Source organism: Dipodomys merriami, unplaced genomic scaffold, assembly GCF_024711535.1.
Source record: "Dipodomys merriami isolate MVZ:Mamm:240054 unplaced genomic scaffold, mDipMer1.0.p SCAF_403, whole genome shotgun sequence".
NCBI classification, from domain to species: Eukaryota; Metazoa; Chordata; class Mammalia; order Rodentia; family Heteromyidae; genus Dipodomys; species Dipodomys merriami.
In genome coordinates this window covers 444,344-469,883 of record NW_027205638.1, presented here as the reverse complement: position 1 = coordinate 469,883, position 25,540 = coordinate 444,344, and the positions used below count along the sequence as shown (strand labels likewise).

General features: G+C 38.2%; 1 protein-coding gene across 1 annotated transcript in view; it reads right to left on the bottom strand.

Annotated features, from left to right (window-relative positions):
• LOC138806655 (zinc finger protein 585A-like) overlaps nt 1-25,540 on the bottom strand; it is a 166,546-nt gene that overhangs the window by 89,284 nt on the left and 51,722 nt on the right. The window contains exons 5-8 of the mRNA XM_069992076.1: nt 16,043-16,101; nt 13,115-13,241; nt 11,816-11,905; nt 10,915-10,971 (exon numbers count right to left, since the gene is read on the bottom strand). Coding sequence (XP_069848177.1) covers nt 10,915-10,971; nt 11,816-11,905; nt 13,115-13,241; nt 16,043-16,101 — 333 coding nt within the window. The remainder of the gene's footprint in view (nt 1-10,914; nt 10,972-11,815; nt 11,906-13,114; nt 13,242-16,042; nt 16,102-25,540) is intronic.

Here is a 25,540-nt window from a genome sequence, read left to right as displayed (position 1 = left end):
TTTGTTTGTTAGGTCGATCAAGGGGCTTGAACTCCGGGCCTGAGCCGTACTCCCTCAGCTCTTTAGCTCAAGGCTAGCGCTCTACCACTGGAGCCACAGCACCACTTCTGGTTTTCTGGTGGTTTTATTGGAGATAAGAGTTTCACGGATTTTCCTGCCCATGCTGGCTTTGAACCGTGATCCTCAAATCTCAGCCTTCTGAGTAGATATGTTTACAGGTGTGAACCATGGGTACCTGGCTTCATCTTTGATATTTTTATATACATGACAGAAATGCACCAAGGTTCACATCCTTTTCACATCTTTCCTAGCTTTTTTGAGACTTTGGGAGTATTTTTGTTGTTTTTATTTAAAACTATGTCCATACTAGCATGTATCAAATGTTATTTTATTGGGATTTTGATTTGAATTTTTCTCATGACTACTGATATTAAACTAATTTTATATTTTAATGTACTACATGTGTATGTCGTTTTTAGAAAAATCTCTTCAATCTTTTTCCAACTTTAAAATTAGATTTTGTTGTCTGGGTTACTTGAAGGATTTTCTTTATATTTTCTAATTCATATTGGTTAGCAATCCATTTAGAGATATATGCAAATATTTCTCACATACATGCTTTTTTCCCTTTATTGGTAGTGTTTTTCAATGTACAAGGTTTTCATTTGTATTTATTTATTAGTTATTTATTTATATATTATAGGTCATGGGGCTTGAACTCTGGGCCTGAACACTGTCTCTCAGCTCTTAAATTCAAGACTAGCACTCTACCACTTTGGCCACAGCACCACTTCTGGTTTTCTGGTGACTTACTGGAAGTAAGAGTTTCACAGCTATACCTGCTCAGGCTGACTTTCAGACCCGATCTTCAGATCTCACCCTCTTGAGTACCTAATATTACAGGTGTGATCCACCAGAGACTCACATTGTTTGTTTGTTTCTTTGTTTTTTCCAAGAGGTAGTTTTGGAGTTTTATTTATGGGATTACTGTCAAATCTTGCTTTATTTTTTTCTTTTCTTTTCTTTTTTCTCAGCAGTGAGTCCTGAACTGTAGGCCTGTGTGCTGTCACTCAGCTCTTCAGCTCATGTTGAGTACATTACAGATTGAACCAAAGGAACATTTCCAACATTTTGCTTATGTGGTACTGAGGAATTAAACCCAGGGCCTAATGCATGATAAGCATGCGCTCTACCACTGAGCAATCTTCCCAGACCAGTTACTGTCAAATCTGATGCCATGAAACTTTCCTCCCCATCTCTCTTCTCTTCTTTCCCCTTTTCCTCTTTTCCCCTCCACTCCACTACTCTCTTGTCCTCTCTTCTTCCTTCTTTTTCCTGACCTTTTACTTCCCTTCTCTCCCTCCTCCACTCAGCTTCTTTTCCCTTTATATCTGAGATGAAGACTTGCTAGTATCACTACAGTTAGGTTTCTAACTTAGAAACACAGTAATAAACATACCTCATGGTGTTCTTGAGCTACTATTGGAGCTTGAACTGCTAGTCTCATAGTCAGTCAACTTCCTCACTCACTGTTGGCATTATCACTTGAGCTATACCTCTAACCTGTTCATTAGCTGCTTAGTTTGATTTGTCTATCCAGGCTGGCTTGCAGACCTCAGTTTCCTCCTTAGTAGCTAGGCTAAAATGACAGTCTGAGCAAGAAGTACTTGCCTTGATTTTTCTTACTTCAACATTTAACATTAATACTTAATTGGCTACTACAATGAAATAGTTTATTGTTTCTGGTTTATGTAGAGTTATTTTGCAACCTAAACTGAAATAGTTTATCTTTCAAATTAAGTGTTGTATTGTTTTTCTAACAACTGTACCTGTTCTACCTGTGGTAGATTTTCTTCACTAAGCAGATCGTTTATGCTGGAGGTATTGTTTTATAATTAATGTAATTTAATCTTATTATGGAGGTGATGTATAGAGAGATATGTCATGAGTGAGGTAAAAAATACCCTTCGTTTCATACAGTGTCTTCCATGCCTTCATTCTCTCCCAATCTCTCCTTCTTATCTCTACTCTTGAGTTGTATATTTTACTTTCATCACACTATTTCCCTCACATTCTATGACTCTGCCACACCCACCAGAAGATATACATGTGAATACACCATACATAATTGAAAGCAATTGTTTTTATTTCACAAGTGAAGTAAGAAAGTAGCTCTCTTTAATAAATCACAATGATAGCATACATACATTTTTACATATTCATTCTAGTTTCCTTCTGTTTATTTTACTGTTAGATTATTAGAAACATATTGTTGGATTTTTTTGTATTTATATCATAGATTTATTTGTCATACTGATTTCTAGACAATTTGTCTTTAGATCTATTGTCAGTGTGTCTGTCTTGGTAAATATAACTGCATAGTGTTTTATAAACAGCATTTAGTAAAGATAATGCTATCCCTGTCTGTGTTTCTAGTGACCATTTGTCTAGTTATACAGTCATTAAGAGGAAAATTACTTCTCCAATCATAATGATAGATTAAGGAAATTATCATTCTTTCTCCTTTTAATCATGTCTTTGTAGACTTTACTTTTCAGAATAGAACTTTTGTTATACAGATTTATAATTTGCTTGTTATTATCAATGCTCCGTATCTGTGGTAAAACAATTTGTGCTGAGGTTCCTTTCCTTTCATATTATGATTACTTGTATTTTTCAATAATGATTGTTGCTTATGGTATGTTTATATTAATTTAATTTTATTTCTTAATAATTAATGTATGTCTGTTTGGCTTATTTTTTTGAGTCTGTTTTGTTCTGTTCAAATCAGACAGTACCTGATATATTTACTATTTTTATTATATAATATTAACATGGTTTCATTTTAGTGATTACTTTGCTATTTATTATGTTTGTCTCATCTGACATGTATTTATTAGTTTGCTTTCATGTAACCTGCACACATTATTCTATACCATGCAAATCACCTCTCATATAATCTCCAGAGAATCTTCTATACTCTGCAAATCACCTCTGATAGCTATTACAATTTAAATCCTACTAAATAGTTGTTACAATGCATTGTTCATAGGATAATACCATTTTTTTCAAAGATTGCATGTTTACTATAGGTGCCATACTTTGTCAAGTCTTTGGGTTTTATGGTTTGTTGAATCTGTGCAACAAACAAATACGTAAGGCCTAAAATATTCCTTTAAAAATGCTACTGTAGGGGCTAGAAAGGTGGCTCAGTGGAGAGTGCTTGCCTTGCATGCATGAGGCCCTGGGTTAGGTTGCTCAGCACCACATAAACAGAAGAATCTGAAAGTGGTGCTGTGGGTTTAGTAGTAGAGCAGTAGCCTTGAGCTGAAGAGCTGAGGGACAGAGCCCAGGCCCAGAGATCAAGCTGCATGAATGATGAAAAGAAAAAACATACCACAAATAACATAGTGCATATAATAATATTTAAAGGTGCTGGACACAAGTGTCTCAGGGTAGTAAACCTGAGACCTGAGGATTGAGATTTCATCCAGCCCTTTCAGAAAAGTCAATGAAACTCTTATCTACAATTAATCACCTAAAAATCCAGGGGTAGAAATTGATAGATGGCTCCAGTGATAGATCTTTAAGATAAAATGGTCAGGGACAGCACTCAGACAATGAGATCAATACCTAATATTGGTATATTATACTGGGTTATATGGAAATAAATGCTACTTTTCAAAAGTGGTTGGAATTGTGCAAAAATGCATATTGTTCAATAAGTAATGAAATCAATGAAATCAATCGAATAATCAATCAAGTAATGAATTCAATACCTGGCTTATGTAACTTTGACATACATATATGCATCTATGTATATATATATATATATATATATACATACACACATATGTATATGTACATAGATGTATATATATACATAGATGTATATATACACATATGTATATATGTATATATATACACATATGTATATGTACATATATATGTCTATATAGACATACATATGTATGTATGTACAGATGTAAATGTGTATATATCACCTTTACAATAATTTTTTTTTGGGGGGGCTGGTCGTAGGGTTTGAACTCTGGGCCTGGGCGCTGTCCCACAGGTCTTAAGATCAAGGCTACCATTCTACCACTTGAGCCACAGTGCCATTTCCCACTTTTTATTTTCTTTTTGCTTATGTGGTGCAGAGGAATCGAACCCAGGGCCTTAGGCATGCAAGGCAAGTGCTCTAACACTGAGCCACCTTACCAGCCCCCACAATAATTTTTTAAAAATGCAAAAACAACAGAAACATACAATAAGTTCTCCCATGAATGTAGGTAGCATTTGGAGCCTGGTGAGTTAGCACACACAGTAAAGGAGGTGAATATGGTTTAAAAAAAATCTGTGTGTGTGTGTGTGTGTGTGTGTGTTTGTGTGGTGTTTATCAATGAAACTTGCTGACATTGGGTTTTTTGTTTTCATTTGCTCATTTGTTGTTGTTGTTTGACATTTCTGGGGCTTGAACTCATGGTGTGGGAACTGTTCCTGAATTTCATTATGCTGAAGCCTACCACTCTACCACTTCAGCTACAGCACCAGTGCTTCTAGGGGTGTTTGGTACTTTTTGGTGTTTGTTAGGTATTGAAATATCAAACTTAGTGCTCCATGCATGCTAGGCAAGCACTTTATCACTAAGCCACATTGCCAGCCCCATCCACACTGTTTTAAGAAGGGAAGCAGGGCTGGGAGTGTGGCTCAGTGGTACAGTGCTTGCCTTGTATACATGAGGCACTGGGTTCCACTCCTCAGCACCACATCAGCAGAAAATTCATTGTGACTTCTCACCAATTAAATGCCAGAAAACTATAAGTGACATTCTGGCTGGAAGTGGTAGCATGCCAGCCTGTAGTGAAAAGCCTAGGGAATATGCCAGGCTCTCCCTGAGTTTAAACCCCATAGCTAACAATTAAAAGAAAAAAGAAACAATTAGGAACAAACAAAAACCTAAACACTTGCTCATTGCCTTTGTTCTTCTATTTTTCCTTGTTCTTGTATCTGTATACTTCATATCATTCCATTTTCTACTTTCTTCCTTTCACTTTGGGGAATTGAACCTTGGGACTTGCACATGGAAAGTGGATACTACGTACCAACCTATTCTTTCTTCTTTTAACATAAAAAGTCAGCTTATACGACAGGCAAGGTAGCAAAATGGTACAGGGCTTGCATTGCATGATTGAGGAGCTGGGTTCTATTCCTCAGTTCCACATGCACAGAAAAACCTGGCAGTGGTGCTGTGGCTCAAGTGGTAGAATGGTACACTTTAGCAAAAGCAGCTCAGGGACAGCACCTGGCCTCTGAGGTCAAGCCTAAGGACCAGCAAAACAAAACATCTGCTCATTTAGTCAATGCTTCCCCTGCAATTTAAAAGACAAACTTACAAGTAACTTTCGTTCCCTTTCAATACTACTGTCCTCCTTTCCAGTGAGTTCAGGGGCCGCACACAGAAGAGACTCTATGCCTCTGCTGTCCCTTGTAAACTAGCTGTTGTACAACAGTAAGCAGCAACACATACATTTCTGTTCGTATTATTTTGAATACCATGGGCTTTGTCAAGGTAGGTAAAAATAAGTGAAGGAAACCTTTCCTTTTCATTTATTGGTTGTGAGTGTAATGGATCTATCTTGCTGAGGACTTAAATCTGACACTCCTGTCATTTGAGTTCTCTCTGAACTACTTTTCAATTTGTTTTCTTCTTAGGACACACACACACACACACACACACACACACAAATATCCTGAAGAATTTTAACTAGTTCATCAGACAATAGTTTTACTACCAATTCTTCTTGTCCACAGCAATTGTATCATCTACATAAGACAAGACAATTACATTAGGCCACTGGCTTAACTTGACTAACAGGTCCCTGTGTCAACAGTCAGCCCTCCTGAAACCTGGGCACACCATGTCCCATGCTGGAGGTGCCATGTGGTGCTGGTGGTGTACTGATGGGTAGCACAGGCCCTGTTCTGGCTCCTCACTCCTGTCCCAAGGGGCTTGCATATTGCATGAAGACTTTGTCACTGTGCTCCTCTCCTTGGCTGGCTCCTCACCAGTCTTTTCTTTCCTGTACCTTCCATTTTGAATTCTGGCTTACACTATGAGCCCAGCCAATTTCCAACACACCTGATGAAGTCTCCACATCAAACTTTTGGTAACAAACATTTAAGTTGGAATGCACATATAAAGATTTGGCTTGGGTTTGCTCAGACCCCATGGACAAGTGAAGAAAAGATGGTTAGCTGTGGATGCTCCAGGTAGTGATCTTCTCAAAGTACTGACAACTCTATAACAGGGACTTCATACAAGAATGTTTCTGATCAAGAAACCTGAACAAAAAAATATTTAAAAGATCTTCACAATTCATTGAGGAAACAGAAAAGAGAGGTTAGGATAACATGTTTCTCAAAGGAGCAAGAAAAATGTACACCTAATACTATGCTAATTATGGGAGGAAAAACAGTGGCATCTATCTTGGCTCTAGAAATTCTAAATTTAGGTCAACCTTTGTGTTTCTGTAAAAGAAGACAGTACACTTGTTGGAAGCCACATTATGGAAGATGGAATACTGCAGTGTTTATTACACAGCTAGCAGTCTGCATGCAGCCTGTTGTAAAAATGACTTGTAGTCCACAAATAGACAGCTTGGAAACAGGACAGAAAGGAAAAAAAAAAAGAAGTAAAACAAAACCAAGAAAACAATCAGCACAAAAAGAGTGCTGAATTGGCACACTATGATGACCAGAGACAAGCCAGGAGACAGGACACAGGACATGATCACAGAGACATGTACCATAGCAGCTAGTGCCACTGCTGGTCCAGCCCAAATAGGGCCTAAGCAGGAGGGAGGTCTACAGGAAATTCCCAGTCACTGGACTAAGAGATTGAGTAACATATCAACCAAATTCTCACCCCTGCTTCCAGGGAACCAGCCACACCTATCAGTTGGGTGGCAAGTGATGAAGGAGGTATTCCTTGCCCCTGCATGAAGACAAGATGCCAGACCCCACCATCCACCATGTGTCCAATAGGGTACCAGCCAAACCTGACCTCCTTACTTAATATTATTGAAATATTAAGTCAATTTATAAAATGTTACAACTTCCTTATAATTTTGTAAACAGTTCAAGAATTACCTTTTGTAAAAGCCATTTTTCTTGAGCCCCATCTCTGAAACAATTCTCACATTCACCAAAAATTAAACATTCTTCTTTTGAATAGTTTATTTCTTCCTTCTTTCTCATTCCTTCCCTTCCTCTTTCCCTCTCTCACATCACTCCTTCCTGCCTTCCTGCCTTCCTTCTTTCTTTCCTTATTTCTATCCTTCCTTCTTTCCTTCCTTCCTCTCAGGGCCTAGAAGTGATGCTGTAACTCAAGTGGCAGATGGTTTTATTTTTTTGTTAACTTCAATTTTTGTGAGAGGTTGATCAATATCTTTGTGTGCTCAATTATTTCCCCTAATATCCTATCCACTTTGGCCCTCTATGAGATAACACAGGTGCGACACATCATCCACACTGGTGTTTTGTAATAGCTTGCTCAGCAGAACAACTAAATAGGCTAAGAGTGAATCAATCACAAGTTGCTCATCACCAATGATTAATTAAAGAAAAGAGCAAGCACTGAAGACACTTTGGGGTTCTCCCCCAAGGCACAATGCAGATTCTAGTCTTTATTAATCTATCATATTTTTAAATATATATTTTATTTTAAACATACTGTACAGATTGGTTATACCATTATGAGTTAGGTCATGAATACATTTCCTTTTGAGCATTGTTACATCTCTGAGAAGGACTTTACTACTATGTATGTACTGCAACAAGGACTAATGTCTTCCTTTAGATCTTTCATTCAAAAACTGAACTGGAATAAGTAAGTCATTTGTACTATAACGCATGGATCACACATACAGAGGAAGACTTAAGGGAGCAGTAGAAATATGGTTGTTCTCATGTTCTTGCCTCCAATCATAACAGTATTTACTTATCTATTGTTCCCATAAGCATGTTGGAGATGATCTGAATCCAGTCCCAAAGGGCTAGAGCTCATATTTCTAAGAAGAGTCTATCAAATTACCTTGACACACCATTCCTTAGTATAAAAGATACAAGTGAATTATTTCCATTTCTTAATTCCTTGTCGAGACAGGTTGTTTCTACATGCTTTGGATAATATTGAAGGACACCATCCACACTCAACATAATGACAAATGTTGGCTCAAACAGAGCTGAAGAATGGTTTCCCATCACCCATAACTTACCTCTGCCATGAAGAATTTCTCTGTATAATTTACAGAGGTTTTCTGAGAAAGATTTTCCTACATTGGGTTTCTTTCCTGGGTGAATATTTTAATAATTGCTGAAGGTTGGCTTCTGGTTGAAAGACTTCCTCTCATGTTTATATTTACAGAAATTCTGTCATGTGTCCAGGTCTCTGATACCGGTACAGATTAGACTTCTGGCAAAATGTTTTCTATACTCATAATTTCTCTCCTGTGTATGATCTCACATATGCTGAGGACTCAGTTCTGATTGAAAGTCATTTCACATATGTTCTATGCACTACTTCCTTTTCTCCTATGTGAGTCAGTTCTCTCATGAACACTGAGATATTCCTTTCAGGTCAAAGACCTTCCACATTTGTAATATTTTTAAGATTTCTCTGCTGTGTGTGATATGAACTTGGATCTATGAATACTTAGTATAGGACTTTCCACATTTGATATATTTGTATTTTCTCATCTGTGTCTGTCCTCTGATGCAAACTGAGTTAGGAATTTTTCTTGAAAACCTTTCCATTTTTTCCTACATATTTTTTCTCTCCTCTTTGTGTGTGAGAGTATGTGTCTGTGTTTCTGTGTGTTTTGGGTGTTCTGTGATGCACTCTGAGCTGTGTCTTGTAGTTGGAAGACTCCATATCTGCTATATCATAAGGTCTCTATCCTGTATTGGTTCTGTATTGCAATTTCAATTTTCTTACAGATCAAAGACTTTCCCCATTTGGAACAATCCTAAGTTATTTCATTTGTGTGAATCAACTTCTGTGTGTTAAACTGTGAACTCCAGGTCTTTCCACACTGGTTGCATTCATAAGGTTTCTCTCCTTGTGTTCTGTGATGGATGTTATGGTTTGCCTTCCAGATGAAAGAATTTCCATGCCTACTACATACATAACATTTCTCTCTGGTGGGTTTTTTTCTGGTGGACAGAAAGGTGTATGTTCTGGGTGAAAGAATTTCCACATAGGTTACATTCATAAAATTTCTCTCCTGTGTGTGCTCTCTGGTGGACAGTAAGGTGTAGCTTCTAGCTGAAAATCTTTCCACACATATGACATTCATAAGGTTTCTTTCATGTGTGTTTTCTGATGGACAGTGAAGTTTTACTTCCAGGTGAAAGCCTTTCCACACATGTTATATTAATAAGGTTTCTCTCTTGTGTGTGTTGTCTGGTGGTAAGTAAGGTATGACATCTTGGTGAAAGACTTTCCATACGTGTTACATTCATAAGGTGTCTCTCCTGTGTGTGTGTTCTCTGGTGGCGAGTAAGCTTTGATTTCTGGATGAAACACTTTCCACACAGGTTACATTCATAAGGTCTCTCTCCTGTGTGTGTTCTGTGGTGGACAGTAACATACTCCTTGTGGGTGAAAGACTTTCCACACACATTACATTCATGAAGTTTCTCTACTGTATGTATTCTCTGGTGGCTAGTAAGATATGCCTTGCAGGTGAAAGACTTTCCACAAATGTTACATTGAAAAGGTTTCTCTTTTGTGTGTGTTCTCTGGTGGACAATAAGCTTTGATTTCTGGATGAAATACTTTCCACACACATTACATTCATAAGGTTTCTTTCCTGTGTGTGTTATCTGATGGACAGTGAGGGTTGACTTCCAGGTAAAGGGCTTTCCACATAAGTTAGATTCATAAATTTTCTTTCCAGTGTGTTCTCTGGTGTCCAGTAAGATATGCCTTGCAGGTGAAAGACTTTCCACAAATGTTACATTCAAAAGGTTTCTCTTTTGTGTGTGTTCTCTGGTGAACAGTAAGCTTTGATTTCTTGGTGAAAGACTTTCCACACACATTACATTCATAAGGTTTCTTTCCTGTGTGTGTTATCTGATGGACAGTGAGGGATGACTTCCAGGTAAAGGACTTTCCACACAAGTTACATTCATAAATTTTCTCTCCTGTGTGTGTTCTCTGGTGGGTAGTAACATATCCCTTTTGGGTGAAAAACTTTCCGCAAATCTTACATTCAAAAGGTTTCTCTTTTGTGTGTGTTCTCTGGTGGACAGTAAGCTTTGATTTCTGGGTGAAACACTTTCCACACAGGTTACATTCATAAGGTCTCTCTCCTGTGTGTGTTCTGTGGTGGACAGTAAGCTTTGATTTCTTGGTGAAACACTTTCCACACATGTTACATTCATAAGGTTTCTCTCTAGTAGGTGTTTTCTGGTGGACAGTAAGATATGCCATCCTGGCGAAAGACTTTCCACACACATTACATTCATAAGGTTTCTTTCCTGTGTGTGTTATCTGATGGACAGTGAGATTTGACTTCCAGGAGAAGGACTTTCCACATAAGTTACATTCATAAATTTTCTTTCCAGTGTGTGTTCTCTGATGTCTAGTAAGATATGCCTTGCAGATGAAAGATTTTCTACAAATGTTGCATTGAAAAGGTTTCTCTTTTGTGTGTGTTCTCTGGTGGACAGTAAGATTTGATTTCTTGGTAAAAGACTTTCGACACACGTTACATTCATAAGGTTTCTCTCTTGTGTGTGTTCTCTGAGGGACAACAGGGTGTGTCTTCTCAGTGAAAGACTTTTCACATTGTTTATATTCTTCAACTACAGAAGACACATGAGGACTATGGGCAGCACACATCTTACCAGGTTCACTGAAAACACCCATTTTCTGACAGCCAGTGACCTTTTCTATCCTCATCCCTAAGGAGTTCCCATTATTCTTAATCAGTTCTGACTTCTGTATGGAGCTCAAATGAAAACTTTTTATAAGTCTCACTTTTTCCTCCCCTGGGTTACTATTCATGACTGCTACTTCAGAGCGATATTTATTGTGACTTTCCTGACAGGTGCTAATCACATCCTCCATTACTGGGACATCTAAAATGAATAATAGAAAAATAGACAAAAACATAAATGAGACCCACAAATTCCTTACGATAATGATATTTCCTCACATTCTGTTACTAGATTTTCAAATATCAAAGCATTGCTTTAGGCAGAATATATACTTTTCTCTGCAATGTAGTAATTAAGAAAGTAGTACTGACATTTTACAATGCAAAATAGCGTTTTTCTGTATTCCAGATTATTATATGTTGTCCCAGGAAATATTTCCTGAAATTATTCATCTCCATACTCTTAATGCTTCCATTCTGAATCGCCCTCTATGCCCAGCACCACTGATAAGAAATTGTCCCCATCAGAGGATAGCAGCCCTAGCATACTCCTATTTTCCTCCTACCTGCATAATACTAGTTTAAAAGAAAATGAGGTCTCCTTTCTACATTTCTTATTCTCTTTTTCTCTTTATGAATGACTTCTCTACAGAAAAAGGGAATTGCTAACACTACCTACACTGGCACACCAAATATAGTGTGTCTCCACATGAATTCTGGATTGACAATTCCTTGAGACAAAGGATCACCTAGTTCTCTGCCACACATGACTCAGGGGCACTAGGAATACTACTGCTCTGTACCGCTGAATATAAACAGACTCATTGGGCTCTGGATCCATCATCACCATTCAAGATGCTTTAACTCACCTGTAAAATTCTTGTCTGAGGCTTCTCTTATCCATGGTTCTGCACCTTGCTCCAGCTTCACAATCAATTCAGGTTTAGGAACACAGTGCCCTGTGAATAAGAAATGTGGAGAACAATTGCTCTTGCTGGGTCATCATTAATGTAAGGTCGCAGACATCCTGATCATAAGGTTGCTCCTAAATCTGGTTTCTCAATTGTTTTTGTGAGGGGCAGTCGAGTTGTGGGGCCTGAACTCTGGGCCTGGGAGCTGTCTCTCAGCTCTTAAGCACAAGGCTAGCACTCTATCACTTGAGCCACAACACCAATTCTAGCTTTATTTCCCTGCCTATGTGGTGCTGTGATATCAAACACAGAGCCTCAAGCATGCAAGGCAATCACTCTACCCCTGAGCCATCTTCCCAGCCCATGGTTTCTTTATTCTTAATAACTCCATGGTGGAGTTTCCCCCAGCTTTGAGTTTATTGTGTCCATTGTGTGGCTTGAACTCAGCTCTTTTGCTCAAAGCTAGCATTCTACCTGTTTGAGTCTTGCCTACGATTCTAGTTTTTGAATGGTTACTTGGAGATAAGAGTTTCATGGTCACTTTTCCACAGTTGCTGGCTTCAAACCAAAATCTTCAGATTTCAGCCTCCAGAGTATCTAGAATTCCAATCTTGATGCACTAAACTCTGTGTCAAGTTTGGCTTACAAATACACACGTTCACCTACTGATTTCCAGATCATACTGTCAGTAGTAATGTATATTCTATCTAGACTGTAGATCCACCTATAATAATTACCCCAAGTCTGGGAAGTCAGTTTCCTATTATTGGATCATACTTTAGAACTTTTGTACAACTATCGATTAGAAATGTTAAAGATTGAGAATAAAATTAGCTCTTGAGTTACATATAATGAAGTTGAAGTTTCCCTTACAAAAAATGACACTTCCCATGGACTGGAATCTTTTTTAGTTTTTTTGTTTGTTTGTTTGTTTGTTTTAGAAAATGATATGGTTCAAAGGCTTATAACTTTAATCCTTCATTGACGAGGTGAGATCAGAAGTGGCAGGCTTGAAACCAACCTGAGCATGGAAACCCAGAATATACCCCAAAACAAAAGTCAAAATGGAGTTGTGGTTCATGCAGTAGTGCGAAAGGCAAACAACACCAAGCACCCAGAACTGAATTTGGCTGGCTTTTATACTAGCAGTTTTTTACCTGGGAGTGGACTGGAAGATTATACCTAAATAACATAAACAGTCAAATGTCTACTAAAATAAAAGCACTTGATCTTCCAAATAAAAGTAACTTTGCTCACCCAAGGACATTAGGTTGCTATAGGTCTCCAGCATTACTTCTCTATAAAGGTTCCTCTGTCCAGGATTCAGATCCTGCCACTCCATCCAGGTGAAGTACACAGCCACATAGTCAAATGACATCAGCTTCTGTAATGGCACATTTCCATCAAGAAATTAGACCTAGGTCATGAGAATTCCAATCTGGAATTTCATTATGCTGCAGTTATGCTTTTGTCTTACATAAAATGTTTGCAGCTTGCTGTGTTATCTATTCACTGGGAAAATTAAATAGCAAATTAGAAATATTGGACAATATATAAACCTGGTCATGAAAACACACAGATTGGCAGGGCACTGGTGGCTTATCCTCCTAGTTATTCAGGAGGCTGAGGTCTGAGGATCTAGGTTCAAGGCCAGCCCAGGCAGGAAAGTCCATGAGACACTTATCTCCAATAAACCATAAGAAACTGAAAGTAGCACTGTGACTCAAGTGGTAGAGCACTCACTTTGACCTGAAGAGCTGAGGGATAACAACCAGGCCCAGAATTCAAGCCCCAAGACCAATAAAAAATTACAGTTTCCCTAATGCATGCAAACACATTTCTGCTGCTAGCAATAGAGACAAGGTAAAAACTCTAAGGAGACAATAATCTGGCATGACAACAATAAGTCTAAGGAGGTGTCTGAAAAATTATATTATCATTTTTTGATAAAATTTTTGTACATATAAGGGTAACAATGAATTAAACAAATATTTTTTCTGCATTTACATATACTGCTTCACCCTAAATCCTATTTAGACTTTCTATTAACAGGTACTCTCATCAGCAACCAGAACACATTCAGGATATGACATGGAATACAGAACATAGAACATTACTAGACCTATGAGAAGCAGTGTCCACATAAATATTAAAAAATACTAACAATACTCCAGAAAGTAGCTAATGATTTATTTTTCCCATATAAGATTTAATTGAGTTCACACATAAAAATATCCTAGGTTAACCATGTTTGATTTAAATACTAAATATTGAAAAGTGGTCACAGATACCCTGATATTTACATCCTATGTAAAAAAAGAACTGCTACCATGAGGTTTTGTAAACTTTGCCTACATTCTATAATACAAAATATATGTGGGAGGGGAATAAAATATTCTTTACAATATTTTCATTTTAATAGGCTTCATGGAAGGTGGAGGAAAATGTATACAAGCTTAAGGAATACTCAATATGACAAAAATGATGAATATGCACAAATGCTCCAATGTGTCACATATTCCTGAGTCATTTCTCCAGTAGATCCCTAAGGATATATTTGCACTTATGTTAGTTAATAGCAAAATTCCTCAGAGATCCAAATCAATTCCTGAGAAATCATCCGTGAGATTTTGCAACAAGTGATATTTCTAATAAAGAACACCTTGTCATTGTATTTTTTTTTTTTATCAAAACCAGTTCCTATCCTATACTGGCAGTGAATTAAAATATTCAAAAGTAGTGGGAAGGAAAGACAAAACAGAATACCACATCAAATGAAGTTAGACCAAAGATAACAGAATCAGGAGAAAACTGATTTTCTTGTAGTTTTAAGCTGGGCGAAGGAAATACTTTTCTGTGGGGAACTCTGAGGTTGAGCCAAGGGGGAAAAGGTTTGAGAGGTTGGAATTCGAGCCTGACTTCAATGAGAACACTGAGAGCTGGCCACAGAAGGGTTAAAAGAGAATTCTGGAGAGGATTAAGAGACTGGAGGGCAGGCCTTTTCATTACTGTTGGAAAGATAGCATCTGAAACTGAGCTTCTGTTCACCTTCAAGGCTAGGTAAGGTGAACTTCATGTCTGCATTTTATCTGGGAGCCAGTCTTCTGTCTCAGGAGATTAGGAAACATGTTTTCCTCACAACCTGTTGTGGCTCTGATTGTACTATTAATATAGATACTTCATTTTTGCATGTTATCAATGGTAATCTTCCCTGTGTGCACTCAAGGAACTATGCTTGCTTGCTGGCACCAAGGGACCAAGTGCAGGAGAGCCTTGGAACCCTGGTTTTCCCTAAGTCTATCTGTTTATGTTTTTGTGATTTTCTAAGTTTGTTTCTGGAATCCTGTAGAACTCTCTAGGTAACAATTTTCCTATATAATGGGTAAGAAAAATGTCAAACCTAAGAGCCATGTCAGCAAAGTAAAAATGATCACTAAGAAAAACTAGCTCCCAGATAGATCATTTGAAGAAAAGAAACAACTGAGACACATATGGAGGAAAGAGGGAATGAGAAAAGTAAGAAAAAATGATAGAAAGATAGATACAAAGAGAGAGAAAGAGAAAAATAACCAACACTAGTGAGTAGAAAATCAAAAATAGACAGATAAAATAGAGGAAAGAAATTTTGTGAGGATACTTTAGAAAACAAACAGGAATTTGTAGAAAGACCATAAAGTTTAGCAACAAATATAGCCTAAGTTTCAAGTAAGACCAAGAGCATGAAGTCGACCAAGTACTATATATGGAGAGTAATTTAAGTACATATAGGTTAATCATTCCTTAAGAACACATGAAGGTATGTATGACCATACTATTTCAGCAATTCCAGGAAAATTTCATTGAAATAGTTTAATGTTGCTCATGAGGATGTGATCTGTTTACAAGCTATCCTAAACCTTCCGTAAGAAGTAACCTGCTGGGTGTCATTACATCACATAACAGATTTGATTACATTTTATGACAACATGAAACCTAGACATTCTGAAGCCAATCTGCATTCAACTTAGAAAGAATATAACCATTTAATCTGCTAAACCTACAAGCAATCTTAATCTGATAATCTATAAGCCATATGAATATGTTCCTGGGGTTGAATCTGAGTGGTTGGACTTGTTTTAAATTCTTGAACATCTTTAGGTTCATATAATAGAATAAAACCAAATGAGAAATAAAAAAACAACTCACCAGAGATCCATTCATTCTGTCTTGCTGCTGATAATGAGCAGAAGATTCTGGAAGCATGGCTGGGATACAAGACAAATGATGTATTCAGAAATGAATCTGTGAGACTTTCAGCCCAGAATTTCCTCTTGCAACATAATACATGGGCTAGAAAACGGCAAAGACTTCTTATAAGAGAAGAGTCTTTAATGTCTCAGGCAGAGGATTAAAGTCTACAATAAATACAAATCCAGTCCATTTCCTGGTACATAGATATTATTAAACCAACTAATTTCTATGTTTATGTACATACTACATTTATAAAAGTGAATGTTCAAACAAAAAATATTGAATAACTGAAAGAAAAAACATATCACATTTCCACTGAAACTATTTATTACTGAATATACTTCGGGATGTATGAACTGCTTTTTTTAATGCAAAGGTATCCTAGGAATCCAATGGAATTTGTTTTCTACCTCATTCCTTTACATATTTAAACATCATGGAAAGCATGTATGATGTAACTCAGTAGTTTTCACCCAAAGTTACAGAGGAAACTATGTACAGAATATATTTCTTGTGCTATACTATTTCAATAATGGTTGTCAAATGGCACATTTCACTGTATCATTGCAAACATATGCAATGATTTGTAATTTGCCATTTAACATGCTTTGGCCAAAGGAACATGAGTAAAGATGAGGTAAACCCAGGTTTGAGAAGTCCTTAATGTTCATTTCCCTTAACAGTCTTGGAAAGAACCTTGACCATCCTAAAGATACAACATAAAATACTGCATATAGGAGTGACACACCTGAAGATAAGCAACACTTACAAAGCATACAACCTTGAGTAAGACATATTACCTCAAGTTTTCTTCTGTGATTTTTCATTTAAGGCCACATGTCCCCGACCAACACTTTCTGAACTATGAGGCACAGCCAACACATTAGAGCTAGCATTAACAAATCCATAGATGGGACATTTAAGATAAGTTTCAATGAATACATACTAAAAATTATAGTGGTAACGCAGGCTGAATAAATTAGAAAAAAGAGGATTAGGGATTACTATAGGAATATATATTTTCAGTCATAACAATTACCCCACCTTACCAAACCACTGTCTCAGGTACCTTCTGATAACTAGCCTCTGGGTTATTCCTCAAGCCAGCTCATCACGACTCCTAGAAATCAGCTTAAATCTTGCAACAACACAAAGTGATTGAGAGTGATGTAGGAAAGAGTACCACGTGAATCTGGTGCTTAGGGAAGTAGCAACAATTTTTGCATAAGGCAAGGGAAGCTAGCAACATCTTCCCCTTCCTGTGCTTTTCTGCTTCTTCCCTTTTGGGCTTCTCAGAATTGAAAAGGTCTGTCCATTTAGGATGGAGATTCTTATTCATAGGGTGCTCTGCTTCAAACATTGCTAGGCTTCATTCCTAAAAATCCAGGACCAGCACTCACTACTTCAATATCCCATGTACAACTGTCTCTAGAAACAGGATTGTGAACAAACATCTGTGAACTCAAGCCAGGAGATTAAAACTTCAAGCCAAAATATTAAAATATGTCTTGGAGAAACAACACAGAAGCCCCAAATACAACTTCCATGTAAGAGGACTCAAGGCAGGCACACACCTCACAATTTCACTAGAATTCTTCCTGTAGTCCTCTTCCACCTGGGTAAAGCAAATAAAATCACATGGGTTAATAGAAAAATCCCTTGGTCTTGGAGTACAAATGCACAGCTCTTGGGCTCTCCTTGTCTGCAGAATCACCAAGCTTGCTCTCAGACATTTGGGAAACAGGTTCTTGTTTATCAACCCCAGACTGGAGAAAAGCGTGGAGGGGAAAACAGGTGCTTTGGCTCAAGTGTAAAGCTCTCCTTATGAGCTGACGAGGTCAGGAACATTGCTTGCAGGCCCAATGTTCAAGCCCCACCAACGACCAAATAAAAACAGAACCAGAAAAAGAAAACCATGGAGGATAGACTCCAGCAGCAATCCCACAGTTCCTACCTGATATCAGTTCCAAAGCTTAAGATTCTTTCAAGTTACAGCTCCCAAGCTTCACTGCACAGAGCTGGGCGCTTGCCTCCTGGCTCCCACCTATGGAAGGCCGAACTTTACTTCAGGGCACTTCCAGCAGCAAGGCAAAGGGAAAGAATCTAGAAGGGACAGACTTAAAACGCCCCAGGTGGGCGGGGAGGTGCATGCGCAAAAGGATCTCTGTGCCACTTCTGCCCTCCCAAAACAAAAACAACTCAGGACTTTCAAACCAAAAGCCCTCCACGGAGACTACAATTCCCATAATGCTTGGCGCCACCTTGCTTCACCTCTGGTTAGAAGAGTGCTTGGATGCATTGGGACTTTTCTCTCCCTGCTGTGGGAGCTGAGTTTCTTCTTCAAAACCACTGTTTCCTTTGTGAAATATTGTAAGACCAACCAGAAAATGGATATACATGGGGAGAATTAGATGCATTGACTTTTTGGTACTTAGTTCTAATAATGAAATTGAGGTTATGAGACTGTTCACAGTTTGCCTGCTCCTGGCAGGCACCGCAGGGTCTGCAACAGTCTCCCTCTCTCATATTCAGAGATCCTATACTTGTCTCTTAAATATTTATTGTGATTTTTGGTGATCCTTTACATACAATATAATTGAGATGGTTTGGATTGGAAAGTTTCATGCCTGGTATTAGCTCTCCAATGTATAGGTTTTCCATATCCCCTTTGTGGACCTGAATTATTCCTCATGAAAATGGAAATCAAAGGGTATATTTGGATTTATAGACTTCAACTTACAAGCACCTCTAATAATATAAAGAAAAATTAATTTCATTCTATAAAAGTAAATTCCTGAGAGGCAAGGAGAAAAGGATCAGAAAGAATTGGAGTACTTCCAAGACTACATGTGAAGTGTAGTTTTCATTGTTCAAGCCTATATTTCTGATGCATTTACTTATATTTTTATCTTTTTGTTTTTTTGTCAGTCGTGGCACTTGTACTCTGAACTTGGGAACCATCTCTAACCTCAAGTACTCTACCATGTGAGCCACAACACACTTCTGGATTTCTAATTGTCTCTGGAGATAAGTGTCTCACACATGTTGGTGGCCAGGCTGACTTTGAATTGGGATCCTCAGGTTTCAGCCTATTCAAAAGCAATGATTACAGACATGAGGAACCAGCACCCAACTTGCATTTCTTGTGTTTTATGTCCCAACCCTGGGGCTTGAACTCAGTGCATGGACACTGTCACTGAACTTCTTTTGCTCAAAATTATCATACTACTACTTGAGCCACAATTCCACATTTTGTGTTTCTGTGTATGTGGTAGTGAGGACTTGAACCAGGGATGCTAGGTAAGCATACTACCACTGCTGGGGGCCAGCCACAACACCAGCAGTGCTCCAGAAGAACAAGGGGATGATAATAGAAGAGACAGAGACCAGGCCAATGATGAATCTCTCTTTATTTCAGCAATATTCTTAGCTATAGACACTTTCTATATCTGTCCAGTTCTTGCATCACATTGTTCTAGGACTCAATGTGGCAACAACTGCAGATCATGTGAATCCTTCCTCATTCTAGTTCAACCTTTGTCCACCAAACTCCTACAGGTAAGGCCCCAGGCCCAGAAGCTAAAAGGAACACTCCCTCCTATGAAAATGGCAAGTACTTACAGCCCTGAAGGTTGCAGTCCATGGTTGTGGAGCTTTTGCTCACACCTTGACAGTCCTGGCACCTCTGAGTCTGCAACAAGTCCTCCTTTTTATTTTGTAAATTGAGCAAGTGTCTATCAGCCTGAGCCTGGAAAATTCAGCAGATCCTACATCTCAGGAAGAATGGAAGAAAAAGGAATACCAAAACAAGAAACAGGAAAATGCCTAAGAAATGGAAAAAGGATTGCTATTTCCCAGGTTGAATCCCTGCAGATAATGGAGAACTGATGCAGCTAAGTCTGCAGGGTGTGCTACCTATAGGGTGGAGTGACCAATATCAGATTTCTGACCCTGTAGCTGCCTAATGTCTAACCTTAATTTATCAAAGGAGGGCTGGGAAGGTGGCTCAGTGTGGCTCAGTGGTAGAACCCTTGCCTTGCATGCATGAGGTCCTGAGTTCGATTCCTCAGCACCACATAAGCAAAAAGAAAAAAGCAAGAATGGCACTGTCGTTCAAGTGGTAGCCCGCTAGCCTTGCAGCGCCCAGGCCCAGAGTTCAGGCCCTATGACCAGATCCTCCCCCCCAAAATATTATCAAAGGTCCGGATTCCTCAAATATGTCACTTGATATTGGCCCATATCATACTGAGGGATAACACAGACGTACTAACCATTCGCATGTCACATCATTTTTAACTGGGTCTTTAGCACATCTACTTGATTATCAATATACATCATTGCTGTTTCCAAATCATAAAACATATCACAATCTTATCCAAGCCCACCTGCATCCCAGGGCACCAGAAACAGGTTCACATCAGAAGCAGTAGCACTAGCAAGAACATTTAGGGTAGCAAAAATGCTGGCAACCAATATTCCAGAAAATCTGCAGCAATGGCTAAGAGCCTATAAACCTCAATAGAAAACAGAGACCCAAATTTATCATACCATAATGGTTATATCAACTGAACAAGCAACATAAGTTAAGGTGATCGCATAGTAACCTCAGAGTATTTATGCAGTTAGTGAGAACACAATTGTTCCTGCTAGAGGCATCAAAAACTACCCCACCCTTGAAAACCGTACCTAGCTCTACTATCAGCATGTATGGATACATAACACAACATTGCACAGTAACTGATACAAAACCATGAAACAGGACACGTCTCTGATACAGAGGTATGGGATAGAGATAGGCATTAGTCCAAAGGCCAGCAGCCAGTTGCAGATGTCAGGGTGAGCTTGTCCAAACATGCTGACAAACATGGGGGCCAGCAAGGTACCAATGATCACGTCACTCCTTGAGCCCAGTTATGCAATGCATACTGGGAGACTTCCACCAGTACAACAGTAGACAAGATGTGAAATCCACAGGCTCTCCATAATCCACATGCCCTACATGGGGGTGGATCATCACAACCACAGGAATCTCCAGGCCTAGTGGAACCCATGAGGGATGCACCACATCTCCTGCTGAAGGAATTCTAGAAGTGTTATGCATGAGCTCCATGTTTTCCATTCATTCACCTTTTCCTCCAGAGAACGTCAGAACCATAATCTATCCCTGAATACCATACTATATTTGTACCTTCTACCTCAGGTTGTTCAGTCACTAATGTGGATGAGGACAGTGCAAATCCCAAAACACACAAAAATATCCCACTTTGAAATTTGTAACACTCCTCATCTTAAGTATTGTGAATGTGAACACTTAGGCTATAATAAATTAACTTTAAGTTTTTCTCTTCTTTTTTTCAGTCTAGTCGTAGGGCCTGAACTCTGGGCCTGGGTGCTGTCCCTCAGTGCTTCAGCTCAAAGCTAGCCCTCTACTACTTGAGACACAGTACCACTTCCAGCTTTTTCTTTTTGCTTATGTGGTGCTGAGGTATCTAACCCAGGGCCTCAGGCGTGCAAGACAAGCGCTTTACCACTGAGCCACCTTCCCAGCTCCACTTTAATTTTTCAAAGAAAGAAAATATTCTTATAATGTAGAAAAACCCAGTACTAATGTGCAAACACTGCTTTTAAAAGATTCATATTGTGTTTCCTATCAAAAACAACCTCACTGAAGTAAATAGAATAAATTTTCGCTTTTTGTAAATGTCACTGCAAAGTTCATGTATTTTATATTAACAATTACTATTGTGGGTAAATGGGAAAAATAACTGAATGCTGGATAATAGAATTTCCTGTGTCATCAACCAACAAGTATAAGCCAAAGCACATACCTATATAAGTTGTGTTTCTTTGCATTTTATGGATCTACATTTTGGGGTGTATTTTCTGTTAATAGTGTTTAGTAACACATAAGTTTAGTCTTCTGTGGATTTGTCATTACTGGATACTTTAATGTTCTACTTGATTCAGGAATGTTTCTTCTCCCAAAAGAAGGCTTTATGCTTTTCCAGCCTACCTATCATGTTCTGAGCAGGAACTTCTAGGGTAAAATCACACAGGTTCTTTCTGACTCTCATTTGGCTTCTCTCCAAGCCATGGTTCCAGAATCTTTATTCATTGTCAACAACAAGAAAGAATGGTAGGATCTCTGATGAGATTCTTTTACTTCTCACTGTTTGACATTCCATTTTATGAATCTAAGTGTTTACAAGATTGAAGAACATTAAAAAAAAAAAGATTCAGCTTCAGGAACATGTTTCTAAAAAAGCTAAAGATGGCTTGGAGATTTAGCAGATTATCAAAACTTGCCTTCTAAGTTAAGAGCAGATTTGCTTTAGTTTGTTTCTCATTTTTTAATGTGAGGACAAAGTGGTCCCACTTGTTATGTGATTCAATGACACCTAGGAGGTAACTTCTCATGGAAGGTAAAGGTTGGCTAGAAACTGGTCAGACATCACATCCTCATACACATTAGACTATCCTAATGAAGTTTTACTGGATTTGCTGAAATGGTGTGTTCAAACATAACTTTGATTGTTGTACAGGACTGAGTGTGTTATAAGTACTTCAATTGTCTCTGTAAATACTCTAGGACTGCTTTGTGGTATTTGTCTTTCTTGAAACTTAGGCTATATTTTTGATGGTATTTATAGAAATCTCTGTTTTTCTCTAAGGTATGTACAAGTGTAGAAGTGCTGGACCATATTTCTATGTAATTGTATATTAAGTTCTTTTTAGGACACTTTGCGCCATCTTTGATACTTTTACATACTTGAGAGAAATGCCCCAAGGTTCACATTGTTGTCACAACTTTCCTAGCTTTTGTTGGAGTTTGGAAGGATTTTTGGTGTTTTTTTTTTTTAAACTATGGCCATACTAACATGTGTAAAATAGTTATTTTATTGTAATTTTGATTTGAATTATTCTCATGATGATTGATTCTACTTTTATATTTTAATCAGCTATTTGTGTATGTCCTTTTTAGAAAAGTCTCTTCAATCTTTTTCCTATTTTAAAATTAGATTTTGTTGTGTGGGGGTTACTTGTAGGATTTTCTTTATATTTTCTCATTCAGATTTGTTAGAAATCTATTTAAAGACATAAGTAAATATTTTCTCCTACCATGCTTTTGCTTCTTCCTTGATAGTTCTTTTCATTATACAAGATTATGTTTGTGTGCACTTAATCTTGTTTGTTTTTTTTTCTTTTTTGGTTTTGTATTTATTTTTTAATTTTTATTTATTATTTATTTTCTTGGCTTTGTTTTGTTTTGTTTTTTTTGGTCAGTTCTGGGGCCTGAACTCTGGGCCTGGGTGCTATCCCTCAGCTATTCAGCTCAAGGCTAGCACTCTACCACTTAAGCCACAGCACCCATTTCCGACTTTTTCTGCTTATGTGGTGCTGAGTAATGGAACCCAGGGCCTGATGCATTCAAGGCAAGCACTCTACCATTGAGCCACCTTCCCAGCCCTTATTCATTAATTTATTTATTGTCAGTCATGTGGCTTGAAGTCTGGGTTTGAGCTTGTGCCTCAGCCCATCAGTTCAAGCCTAGCACTCTACCACTTGGGCCACTGCACCACTTCTGGCTTTCTGGTGCTTCATTGGAGATAAGATTTCACAGGTTTTCCTGCCCAGGCCGGCTTTGAACCATGATCCTCAGATCTGACTCTCCTGAGTAGTTAGGATTCCAGGTGTGAGCCCCCAGAGCCTGGCACTAGTTTGTTTGCCTCTTTGTTGCATGAGTCACTTTTGGTGTCTTATTTAAGATTTACTGTCAAATCTAATGCCAGAAGGCTTTCTTCCTCTCCTGTCTTCTCCTCCTCCTTTCCCTTTTCCTCTTTTTCCCTTCTCTCCACTACTCTCTTGTCTCCTCTTCTTCCACCTTTTCCCTGACTTTTGGCTTCCCTTCTCTCTCTCCTCCACTCATTTTCTTTTCTCTTTATGTCTGAGATGAAGACTTGCCAGTTTTCACAACAATTAGGTTTCTAATTTAGAAACACATGTAATACACATAACTCAGACTCCACCATAGCTTTCTAGAGCTACTATTGGAGCTTGAACTCCAGGTCTCACAGTCAGTCAGCTTCCTCACTCACTGTTGGCACTATCACTTGAGTCTTACCTCTAACCTGTTCATTAGCTGCTTAATTTGAGTTGTCTATCTAAGCTGGCTTCCAGACCTCAGTTTCCTCCTTAATAGTTAGGGTTAAATGACAGTCTTGATCCAGAAGTGCTTGTCTTGTTTTTTCTTACCTCAACATTTAACATTAACACTTAATACTTAATACTACAATGAAACAGATTATTGTTACTGGTTTATGTAGAATTAATATGCAACCTAAACTGAAATAGTTTATCTTTCCATTTAAGTGTTGCATTATATGTCTAATAATTGAAACTGTTCTTCTAACTATGGTAGATTTTGATCACCAAGCAAATGGTTTATGCTGGAGGTATTATTTTATTATTAATGTAATTTAATGTTATTATGGAGGTAATGCATACAGAGATTAATACTTTTATTTTTATACAGTGTCTTCCATTCCTTCACTCTCTCCCAATCCCTCCCTCCTATCTCTACTCTTGAGTTGTATACTATATTTTCATCTGCCTATATCCCTCAAATTCTGTGGCTCTGCCACACCCTCCAGAAGATATACATGTGAATACACCATACATAATTGAAAGCACTTGTATTATTTCACAACTGAATTAAGAGTGTGGCTCCCTTTAATATTCTATAAATCATAGTGATAGCATACATTTGTTACAGATCCATTCTAGTTTCCATCTGTTTGTTTGACTGATAGATCATTAGAAACATATTGTTGCATTTTATTGTCTTTATAACATAGATTTCTTTCTCATACTGATTTCTGAAGAGCTAAAGTAACTCTATTTTAAGATCAAGCCCCTTGAGCTGTGCTGCCCTCAGAGTAATCACCAAAGAGAGCTGTGCTGCCAAAGGAAAAAATATTTCTCAGAAAAACCGCAGATTGCCACCAACCCTGCCCAACCTTAAGGAACAGAACAGTTGCCCAGGTATTCCATCAGAAAAAGGGAAGTACAGTCAGGGTGTACTTAAACCCCCTGAACTTATGAACTTGCTTGTGTGGAAACCCCCCTGAACTTGCTTGTGTGGAAACGCCCTGAACTTGTGAACTTGTTTAATACTATAAAAGTTGTACTAATTTTGTGCTCGGGGCCTCTGAGCATTACCAGTTACTGAGTGCACGGAGGACCAAGCTCAAGCTTGCAATAATCGACTCTTTGCTGTTTGCATTGATCATGGTCTCTGGTGGTCTGTAAGGGGGCATCTGAAACCAGGTACTTCAAATTTCTAGACAATTTGTCTTCAGATCTATTCTCAGTGTGTCTGTCTTGGTAAATATAACAGCATAGTTCTTTATAAACAGCACTTAGATAAAGATAATGCCTTCCACATGTGTGTGT